The 11,656-nt window shown below is 34.4% G+C and overlaps 1 protein-coding gene across 1 annotated transcript; it reads left to right on the top strand.

Annotated features, from left to right (window-relative positions):
• Positions 1 to 336: 336 nt before the first annotated feature.
• LOC136803761 (pleckstrin homology domain-containing family A member 1-like) lies at positions 337 to 8,164 on the top strand. The gene is made up of 9 exons (XM_067060488.1): positions 337 to 616; positions 1,336 to 1,392; positions 1,658 to 1,694; positions 2,157 to 2,245; positions 2,803 to 2,940; positions 3,274 to 3,366; positions 3,901 to 4,031; positions 5,552 to 5,612; positions 6,415 to 8,164. Exons 1-9 carry the CDS (start codon positions 392 to 394, stop codon positions 6,508 to 6,510), a joined length of 927 nt encoding a protein of 308 aa, XP_066916589.1. The 5' UTR covers positions 337 to 391; the 3' UTR covers positions 6,511 to 8,164.
• Positions 8,165 to 11,656: the final 3,492 nt, after the last annotated feature.

Raw genomic sequence — 11,656 nt, 5'->3', positions numbered from 1 at the left:
AAACATTAATTTTTGCACTAAGTGAAAAATGTGTCACAGAAATAATCATTTTTTAGCTTTTTTTGTAAAATCAGTCCGAATGGTCTCCATGACAAATTGTCCCAAAAACTTTTACTACCAGGGTAGTAAAATACCTCTTTCAAGAGTCTGGGTGGTGTTATGTAAAAATTCGTAAAAATCCTTTTACTACTCGTATATGTCTGAGATTTTACTACCCCCCCCCCTTTTGTAACTTTTGCAATTAATAGGTAACTTTTTTTTTAATTTTTATAAGATTTGCTAATCAGGAAAGTCAGATGAAAACTTTTAATACACAATGTATCTTTTTTTAGAGTAGGATTTAAAGTAAGACATATAAAATAAATGATGAAATTGTGAGAAAAATTACTCGATGGCTGAAGAAAAACAAAAGGAGAGAAAACAAAGCATTGAGCTTTTGTATTATCAACAGGCTCGAAAGTCAATGAGCGAACAAGAACGATTGCAATTTGTTTTGAAAGAAAATGGAAATTGTGAAGGCTTTTTAGAGTTTCAAGTACAGAGTATTTTCAAGAAATATTTTTTTGTTTTGGATTTGCTGGAGCGCTCATTTTCTTATTATAATGTCAATCCAAAGGTTAGTTCTTCTACTAGTCTTTATTTTTTAGTATTTTTGTGCTTAGTAATCTTTCTTACTCCAATCATTTAGAAATTTGTTCGTTTTTTTGAGGTCGCTCGATTTTTTTAGTCATAGCACTTTTTATACATTTTTGGAAAGCTAAGGGGTAGGGGAATCAAAATAACTTGGATGCCAATTTTTTTTCGGACACTTTGAAAAATTAAGATTAGAGATATATTGCAAGTATAGGTCATTTCTGTACCTAATTCGAGATGTTAACCCTTAAAACAGTGTTTTTCAGCCAGAAACAGCTGTTTTGACCAGTTTTTGCGCTTTTTGAAGCTCAATATGTCGAGTTAGGTACTAAAATCGCCTATACTCGCAATATATCTCTAATCTTAATTTTTTGAGAGCTTTCCAAAAATATACAACAGGTCTATTTTCTCAAGCTAAAATTTCATTGATTTTTGACCCTATAATTTTTGCCTGAAACCGCCATATTTGTCTGAAAATCACACCAAAGTGTCCGAAAAAAAATTGGCACCCAAGTTATTTTGATTCCCCTACCCCTTAGCCAAATTTGAAAGATTGCATCTCCAGTCACAGCATTTTATTAACGATGGATCCGGGTAACTTCATTGTATATATAAAATGGATTTATCCATAAGGTGAAATTCTACTCTCAACACATTTAAAAGAGTTCCTAAACATACTACCATTTTCTTTTCTTTTTTTAGAGATCCAATGCTTCACAGTGCACACTGGACTCCATTTCTGTCTCTGATATTACAAAAGTATAATAATGTTGATTAGTTATCCAATGAAATCGGAGCTTTGATTATCTTTAACTTGCTCTGGTTTCCTCGATCATTTGTCATGGCATGAATTTTTCATGAAGATTTTTTGATACTATTTTTGCAAAGTGTAAAAGTTCTTTAACCTTTATTAAGTGTGATTTATTCACTTAAAGTTTTTCAAAACAATATTATTAAGATTGCCATACTCCTAATTTGGTTTTTAAAGTTAACAATTTTAAAGAAATTCTAAATTTTTATCCAGGTCACTGCAAAACCGAATCTAAAAGAGTTTGCTTTTGGTAAGTTTATTATATGGAGAGGTATCGAAGTTGCATTATTTTTTACATAAAATAACAGCTAAAATACCGCAGCACAACTCTTTCTTATTGTAATTTTTTTAAGGTATATTTTCCAGCTGAAAATAAATGGAAAAAGAGGTGTTTTTGACCAAAGAAGCTGGATTTTTCTTTTAAAATAAGCGTGCTCACCCTGTGATAGAATAATGCCTAGGGTGGGTTCCGCAAAATTACTTTAACCTTTAATTTTGAATGACTTGAATCTTTTTTTGTTACCTCAGTAATCTTTGACGTCTTGGGTGTCAATCTAATTATTTTACTAGCGTGTAACCCAGAGTTAAATATGAAAATGCCTATGGTCAACTGAGGATATAGGTATTATTTCATACTTAATAGAAGTTACTTCTGGAAATTTAAAGAAATGAGGAAAACGTGGAATTTAATATTTGTATTCTTCTTTTTTAGAGGTCAGCACGCACAGCAATAAATATTTTCTTGCGGCCAAAGATGAGCGTGACATGAAGATTTGGATTCAAGCTTTGAAAAAAGCTGCAGTGAGTGAATTAATTTTTTTCCAATCTTAATCTTCGATAGAGGGCTATTTTTTTAAAGATTACCATTTAGATGCTCATAGGCTTACTTATAAAAGTTTCCCTCTTCCAAAATTCAATGTACCGCTTTAACAATTAATGTAGTAATCTTACTTGCAGACCTGGGATAAAATATGTTTTCATATCAATAATCGACTTTAGCACATTTTACTGCCATGTTAGGAGATCATTACAGCATTGTGGGGAGGAGGAGAACTTTTGATTCATTATAAACTCATAAAAAACACCCCTGTCCACAGCCCCACTGGAACTTTTTCCCTCAGCGGGGACAAAAATTCCTATTAAAATTCCAATGGGAATAGAAATTCTATTGTTCCAAGGTTAAAAAATCCAGTGGAGATGATTTTGGAGTGCAATTTTTAAACCAAATGGGGATAGTCTTTTTCCCAGTGAGGTTGAAATTCTAGAGTATTTTCTCACCGGGGACGAAATTGTTGCCAAATTTTCCAGTGGCTCTTTGACACGGGGGGTGTTAAAAATGATATCAATTTATTTCTCAGACGAGTCCATACCATGCTCAAAAGAACACTGAAAGCAATCCATTGAAATCGAGTTCATGTGAACAATTGAACAAAGTCAATGAAGCTCATAGTACCTCTATTATCGGCGGCTGTGTTATTACTACGCCCGTATCACAGGTAGAAGACTAATTTTTTTAATTATTTTTATCATTATTTTAATGACCAAATACGATAAGATTTTGATGGAGACCTATTGCGGTAATGTCAGATTTTTATAATACATTACCCAGTCTAGTCAAATTCTACTGATATCATTGGTTTACCTTTCAACTTTTACTTAATTGAAAATTGTGTTTAAAAGTTAATGAGAGACACCAAATACTGAAAGACTATCAACCCTCTATAAGGTTAATATCGAACATCTAAAATGCTATCAATCAAAATTTCCTATACAGTAATTGAATCCTAATGGATTGCCAACCCTATTTTTGTTTCATTTCTTTCATGTAGCAGATTGATAAGAAACGTAACAATAGCAATACAGTGGCAAGGAGTGCACTTCGTATAATACGGGAAGGATATTGCTGGAAGCAAGGTGCAGTGGTAAGATTCCTCATTTAATGCCTAGAATTCTTCGAATTTAGGTTTTATTCTATAAATGTTAAAGCAAGGTTCAATCATAGACACTGATTAAAATATCTTGAATGTGAATCTTGAATATGCGTCGAGAAAATTGTCTACATCCATTTTTCGAAATTCTTTCGACAGAGAAAATGTGTGTATTACAATCAAGGTCACGCAATAATTCTTGATAGAATCCTACAAATTCTTCTGTGACTCTGTAGGTTTTTGCCAGTAGACCACCCAACTGAAAGTAGTATTTTAAAATTGTTTTCGTAATTATTTATGGCCTTTCTATCACATTTGCCCATTGCCTTTATTTAAAATTTGTTAATGCTCCACGACAACTTTTGCTTGTTAATTAAATCCAAATCCTGAAATCGTTACCTCATATCTTAAAGAAAATCCTATCTTTTTGGAGATCATTGTTTTAAAAAAATTGATTTTGGCTCTTTTCCAGTCATTTGAACCTCATGGATAATGATTTGATATTTTTTGATTTGATCCCATTTTCAGATGAAGAATTGGAAACGACGCTACTTTCGATTGAATGCTGTCAGCTTAGCATACTACGAAACTCATAACGAGCAGAATTACATTAAATCCATTTCCACAAATGATATTCGTAAAGTCAAAATCATGGAAAGGTGAAACAAAATGCTCTTTCGTAAACCTTTTTGATTTTATTTATGGGGAACTTAAAATCGCCAACATCGTTTTTTGATGAGAAATATTGGCTCGATAGCTCCCATTCGTTCTGTCATGTACTTGCGCTACTTTGAGAATCCCGGCACTTTGTCACAACAGCGGAACATCGACGTGATACCGATTGAACGGCCACACGGTGACTGACGATTCCACTGAGCCATTGCGACGCAAGTCCATTGCAAACGAACGAGGCCGCCCCTGTGGGACGCCTCACCTTTAGCGTTGTGTTACACACTGATCGAATACACTCTTATGATGTTAATGATTTGCATACAATCTGAACAGTTTTGACCCAATTTTCACTTGTGGTTTTTTTTTACGCATGCGTAGTACAAGTATGGGAAATTGTACTTTCTCACCCTATATATTGTACTTTCCCACCCTATTAATTTTACTCTCCCACCCTATTAATTGTACTTTCCCACCCTATTAATTTGACTTTCACACCCTATTAATTCGACTTTACCACCCGTGGGAACTAATGATTTTTTTCCTTTGTCTGCCTTGACCTTCTGCGTTTTTAGAGTTTTGTAGTGTAAGTTTTCGTCAACTATAGTTGCTAAGTGTTTATTTGAAATTCACACCTAAGATTATATGTATCAAATATAATTCCGCAGTGTGGTATTAGTAATACCGATGTATCGATGTATCAACATATTTCAGATAAAGTCCAGGGTGTGAAATGAGAAATCCTAAAGATTTAAATTTTATTTATGTACCCGTAATTTTATTGCGGGAAAATTCCAATGGAGGAAATTATGTTTCACACTCGTATGATGTACTTTTTGTAGTTAGAATTTCCATATTACACGTCTAAACTTCATAGACTATGATATCTTTTGGAAAAAGTCCGCATTGTGATTTTGCGAATCCTAGGGCTTAAAAAATTCCACTTCACAGCTTGAGAAAATTTACCCGGAACAAATAATTTTACAATTTTCCAGCGCTGGGGTTTTCCCACCCGTGGGATCTGATGACTTTTTCCTGTGATACTGTCATCGAGTTTTCAATGAAAAAAGTAATTTCGCTTACAAAAATTCGGTTACATAATATATTTAGAAATTTTAGATTATTTTGAAAATGAATTCCCACCCACACCCAATTTCTTCATGAGCACTTAGCTGACTGATCGAACTGATTTATAATATTTTATGATAGTCGTTTTATGATAGCGACCGTAATGCAGTGGTGGAGCATCTTGCTACGGTTCGCAAGGTTGTGGGTTCAACCCCCAGCCGGGTCATACCAAATATTATCAAAATGGTACTTAAATCCTCTCTGCTTGATGCTCAGCAATTAAGAAGAGGATCAAGGGTAAGTGGAGCAATCCAGGGAGAAAGAGTGGCGCCATCCCCTACTTTCGGGTAGATAGCTATCGAAAGAGGAGCCTTAGGGTCGCCTCCCCGACTGCGCAGGTATACTTATGATAGTTGTCAATATACCAATATTTTCATTGTAGGTTTTGTAACCGAATTAACGTGATTGAAGTTGATACCCCTGGAAGGAAGTTTTACATGCATGTAAGGTGGTTTTCTTTCTTATCACAATTCCAAATTCAAAACTCGAACCTTCATAACGTGGTGTTTATTTTACCGAAAGGTTTCTGGTTATTTTTATTAAAATTTGTTGTTGAGTTGTTATATTGTTGTATCGTTGCTTATTGGACCAAGAAACTTTCTTGATTGGACTATTCCAGAAATAGTCTGTACCCCCAATTAATGGTCTGGTTTTTTGAATGATAAAATCCAGGGTGGTCCAAAGAAATGGGAGAAAAAAGTCCAAGGGGATCCTGAAAATTTGGAAAAAAGTCCAGGGGGTCACTTTAAAAAAAAAGAAGATCTCCCCAACATACATAGGGGGTACAAATCTTTTCTGGAATAGCCCATTAGAGGGAAAACAAAATTTGTCAATGTTAATTACTTTTATGTCTCCATAAATCGGATTGTCTTTAACTCGTACTGTTACTGCCCCTTACCCTCTTTCTGATGTCGGAGTTTAGAATAGAGACTTGGCTTTATGACTTGTTATTGGGCTTTTCCAGAAAACAATTTTACCCCACTGTTGACGATATTGATTTTCGAAGTATCGAACCCCCTGGATATCCACTCTTATAAAGATGGATATCGTATTTTTTACTTGAAAAGACACTTTACCCCCTGGATATCCGCTCCTTTGTAGATAAACCCACTGGATATCCGATATCCTCAACAAGAGGGGGCACAGACTATTTCTGGAAAAGCCTATGAAAAGTTCCCATGACATAGAGCTCCTACTTTTGTCCATTTAAAGTAACAAAGTTTACATTGTCTTGTTCTTTTTTAGCCAGAGAACATTGAAGAAGTACAAGTTTGGAGAACTGCTCTAGAAGACATTGCTCAAAGTAACTCTGTCTATCTACCACGTACCAAATCAGTTTAATAAGACAGAGGTTGTTTCGGTTTTATATTAATTTTAACATTTATGCCTTTATTTATTTTTGCTAAAAAACCAAACTATATTTTTCTTTTTGTGGACTGTTTATTCAACCATCATTTTCGTTTTGAGATGTCGTATCTAGAAAAGTAATATATCATGTCATGTCTGTATATATTATGTATCTACACGTAGGTAACCAATTCTTTTATCCTGGATTTATTTTCATCTTTATTTTGACTTCATCATTAAGGATTCTTTTTTTGTTTTGCATCTTCAACCCTGAAAACTGTAAATATAAACTGTATATACACATCTGTATCGAATTTAAAAGCGTTAAGAAAAGCTCATCTTAAGAATTCATACACACATACCCATTTTGTACCGTTTCGAACTACTTTCAATCTTAATTTTTTATATATAATTTATGTTTATGTTAGTACTTTAGTCTACGGGGTTGTGTTAGATAATAACAATGGGCTCTTTCGCAGAATGTTCGTGTCGATCGGGTACCTTAAGTGGAGTAAATTTTGCGTGGATTAATTTTGGCGATTTTAGCGATTTTAGCAAATTTTGGCCGTTTTCGCGAAAAAATTGGCCAAAGCCCCTAGGAAAATGAAACAAATCGGGTGATAACCAAGCCGATTCGCGAAATTTTGTCCACGTGAAAATTTTAAATTCTCTACTCGACTTAAGGTTAAAAAGATTATACATAATTTACCCTCGGACATTTTTGTATTTACCTTTTTTTCAAGGAACTTTTCAGGAAGCCCCAAGATAATTTAGATAGATAATTTCAACTTTGCATGTCATGAATAATATTATAATTTGGATTCAGCTTTGATGACATGTGATGAGTTTAGATGTGGATAAGATAAAAAAGATCAGTCTTAAAGATTTATCCAAATCCTCGAAAAATATTACCTGCAAAAGGGTGGAAAGTTACCCATTCAATACTTTTCTAATACCGTTAAGTTCCTCAAAGGAAAAAAATATTCAAAAAAGACATTTTCGTATGATTAAACACTCGTTCCAGTCCCGTAGGTTGGATCTGATGATTTTGATAGCACCCGATAAAGGTGAGATTGGGCTCTTCCAGAAAAAAACGTTCATAGGGGGTGGAAGATATATTGTCCAGGGGCATCGAAAAATCCTGAAAAACTGTCCATGGGGTGAACTTATGATGTCCAGGGGTAAATTTTAGTGTCCAGGGGGACGGTTTGATGCTTGTCCAGGGATAAAACGCGTGTCCAGGGGGTGAAAAGTCGAAATGTCCAGGGGTAGATCATTGAAAATATAATCCACTCCCACTCCCATGAACGAATTTTTTTCTGGAAGAGCCCATTCAACCACATCTTAGGTTCTTTGTTTAGGGTCGAGATCAAAATTCCGACCTGGGCTTTATCCTTTATCTCCAACAAGATTTTTTTGTTGATACTTGTAAAATGGGTGTTAAATAGTAGGTTACTTTGTAGTGTGTACTAAAATGTAGAAGTAGTTTTTAAATACACTAGGTCACTTTAACTCCTTATAGTTTGTATATATTTAGAATATGATTTTCTTTGTAGTGAAAGATTATCATCTATATTATAAGAACTTTATATAAAATTTATTACTTTTTTATTGTAATATCTTTACAAATTTCTTATAAATAAAAGAAGTATCTTTAAAATAATATAATACTCTCCTAAGTTACCCCTAGGTTTTTGTATCTAGGGATCGGGCGTCCTCGTCTCCGTGTATCCCAGGCTTTATTCACATTACTGATGGGCGCCAGAGAATACAAAGTATCTGGTGCTATCAGTAAGCATTAAAAAGTCTTTGATGATACGCAAGTGTTGATCTGTCAACTTCATAACTATCCTTTTTTATTTTCAGTGATAATAATAAAAAAAGTAATATTCAATCAGAAACATAAATGAAAATCGGAACATAACAAATGGACATCAAGCCATACACACAAAGGTATCTATGTTTTTATCATATTATTATGGTAGCTATCTCTAGGAGCATTGTGTGCGTTCAAAAACACTTAACCGGCGTTTGCGACGACGGGAATCGTCTAGTAACTGTCAAATTTAATTTCCTTTAAGATGTGAATCCCTAAGTTACCATAGGATAGGTGTAAGGTAAATTATCCTTTGATGTTATGAGATTTCCCATTGTTCTGATTTTCATTCTGAGTCTCTGTTACGATGTTGGGGATCCAAAAATATTCTGACTTTCAACCATAAAAATGGTCTAGTCTGTCATTTTTCAAAGTGTGAGAGGAAGGAAGACAAGATGGCGACCACACTCAGTAAATAGAAGGAGAGAAAGAACGTCCTAACGTTGTATTTTCGCAAATTGAAACACTCGAGGCTTCAAATATTTGGGCAAAAAGGGATACCCACAACCTAGCCCAATTGGGGTAGCCAATATTGGCTGCCCTGCTTTTTAGATCAACCCCTGAAAATTCAAAAATTTAAGAAGAGCCCAGCCCGAGCTAAAATATACTGGTTCGTATAAAAAAGCGTGTATTTTCCGATGGCGGATTTGTGGCCGTCCAAAATTCCATACCGGAAATTGTTGTCCTAAAGAATGGCACCCTACTATAGCTATACCGTGAAAAGCGCATGCCGAAATCATATTCCCACCTGTGTCGACCAACCCTGATTCTATTCAGAGCGCAATGAACGCAGAGAAAAGTAACCATGACAACAATCCAAAATCTTGGATAAAGTTCAAAGTTGATATTTTTATTCGCGTCGTTGAAAAAACAACTCAAAAATGTCATCAATGCTTTTTAAAAACGAGGCAGTGAGAGAATCATAACATAAAGATCTTTCTATTATTTCGATTCCATTGAAGTACCTTATCGGCCCTTTTAACGCCGGCCCTTATTACGCCACGAGCCCAAAAGTAACGCCAATAAGGACCGATAATAGGTAATACTACTATAATTAATAGTTTAGTAATTACTGTTATGCATTGTGAATCATGCACTCGGAGATTTCAGGGAATTCGTCAATAGTAAAACATGTATACTGATATCATTGACTAATGGATGGAAAATGAAGGCACTTATTTCCTATCCAGAACGCCCGCGCGTGGTTTTTACACAAACGCCGGATTGAAAATAAAATCTATCGCTAGATTTCAAAGAATGCAGTCTTCAAAAACAAAGGAACCAATAGATACAATATATTGTCATGATTGCGGTGCGTTTTAGACGCGTTCTGTATGTGAAATCACTGACTTCATTTTTTCTTGCCTGGGAAAGGTTAGAGATTCTACTCTAGCCCTTCGGGCTTTAAACTCAATGACTGATACAGTTTGCTAAACATTAAGATGATAATATTTGCTCTTCATCTTTGATTCTTTCTACACTGATTAGATTGACACATGCGCGATAAAACTTCTTTCATTGGTCGTCAGAGGTTGATATTTTCTTTAAAAACTCGGCCTCTGATACTCAGGGTATACCTTAAGGGAACTTATTTTGGCGGGAACTAATTTTGGAGGATTTGGCAAATTTAGGCAAAATTTGCCAAAATAAGTTCCCGTCAAAATTAAATATTTTGCTCACTCGCCCAAATAAGTTCCTGCCAAATTTTTTTTTGTTATCTTGCCAAAATAAACCCTGAAATTCAGCAAAGTTGCTCAAAATAAGGCAAAATAGAACAGATTTACGCTGTCATTCGCCAAAATTAGTTCCCGCCAAAATTAAAAAAGTTCACCATTTTGAAAGTTTTTAGGATTTTTGCTGCCCGCCAAAATTAGTTCCCGCCAAAATAAGTTCCCTTAAGGTACTATAGCTCCTGTGTTTCCAATTTCGAACAAATTGGAAAGATATGTTTGACACTAGAAATGTGTATCGAAAGACCGAAGGTTTTACGAAAGATCAGTTAAGCTTTTCGAGGCCTTTCGAAGAATTGAGACAAAATGGAACTACTTTGAAACTTTTTAGGATAAGACTGCTAAAGAGTTAAATTGAAATGTGGATTTGTGTCGATTTCGACCCTCTGTATAGCCGAAAAATATAATTTTTCTAATATTATCTCCGATTGCTTATATACATATTGCTCTGATAGCTGGGTTGAAACTGAAGATATGGAAATGTTCAAAATATTTAACCTTCTTTTGATATGAAAATTAATAATTGAAATAATGAATTTTAATCAATGTTTATCAAAATGCTCATGCGCATTATGATTTTAAACCTATAAGATTTATAATTAATTTATGGTACACAGAGCATGTTGAATCATTTTCCTTATTGGCAATAACATTTTTTAATCATAACATGTATCAATAAAAACTTGGAGACTAAAATTTTCTTGGTTAGAAAAAGGATAGAAAAGTGAAGAACGAAGAAAGTGGAAGTAGATGACATGATATCAAGAAAAAAATGGAACAATTATTCCTTAAAATCATGATATTGTATCTTATATTTATTCAAAGAGTAGAAACATCAAATATTTTACAAGACAAAAATGTTTGTAGCAATGAAAATTTTTATTTGAGAAAAGTTGAAAAGAGGACCATCAAACTAAAAGAAACGCCGATCGAAATTCCTGGAATTCAATATTATCAGCAATGTTTTGCTCAATGCCAGAAACACCAATGTTCTATCTTCGACTTCCGAAAACCAGTTAATGGAGAGAATTCTGGATCATGCTCAGTTTATCCTGGAAAATCTGAAAAACGTACCCAAGTATCGACAAGATTCGTGGAGAATGGAAATCACTCTTTCTTTGAACGTGTACCTTGTCCGCTGGAAAAACCTGAAAAATCCATTCAAGGCACATTCAAAGAAGCAAAAAGTTGCTCTGATGTCAAAAACTTTGGTGGAACGCAATCCGGTTTGTATGAAATCAATGAAACCATAAAAACCTCTTCATCAAATCACCTCCAGTATATTCTTTGCAATATGAATGAATTAGGAGGTGGTTGGACGACCATTATGCATAATCAAGGTGATATCACATTTGCTGGTGACTGGGAAGCTTACAAACAAGGATTTGGAGATTACAGAAAATCATTTTGGGCTGGTAATAACTTTATTCATCAATTGACAGCGAATGAAGATACAGAGCTTCTGGTGATTCTAAAGGATGATCAATCAGTTATGTATTATGGTCACTACAAAACTTTCTTTATTGGTGACGAA

Source organism: Clytia hemisphaerica, unplaced genomic scaffold, assembly GCF_902728285.1.
Source record: "Clytia hemisphaerica strain Z4C2 unplaced genomic scaffold, Clytia hemisphaerica genome assembly, whole genome shotgun sequence".
NCBI lineage: Eukaryota > Metazoa > Cnidaria > Hydrozoa > Leptothecata > Clytiidae > Clytia > Clytia hemisphaerica.
This window is presented reverse-complemented; position numbering and strand designations above follow the sequence as displayed.

What these genes read in the sequence shown, in the direction of transcription:
- LOC136803761 (XM_067060488.1), top strand. Translation starts at nt 392, where the DNA reads ATGGCTGAAGAAAAACAAAAGGAGAGAAAACAAAGCATTGAGCTTTTG. An exon ending in TTACTACGCCCGTATCACAG is followed by an intron (nt 2,941 to 3,273) that starts GTAGAAGACTAA and finishes TCTTTCATGTAG; the next exon opens with CAGATTGATAAGAAACGTAA. An exon ending in GAAGGAAGTTTTACATGCAT is followed by an intron (nt 5,613 to 6,414) that starts GTAAGGTGGTTT and finishes GTTCTTTTTTAG; the next exon opens with CCAGAGAACATTGAAGAAGT.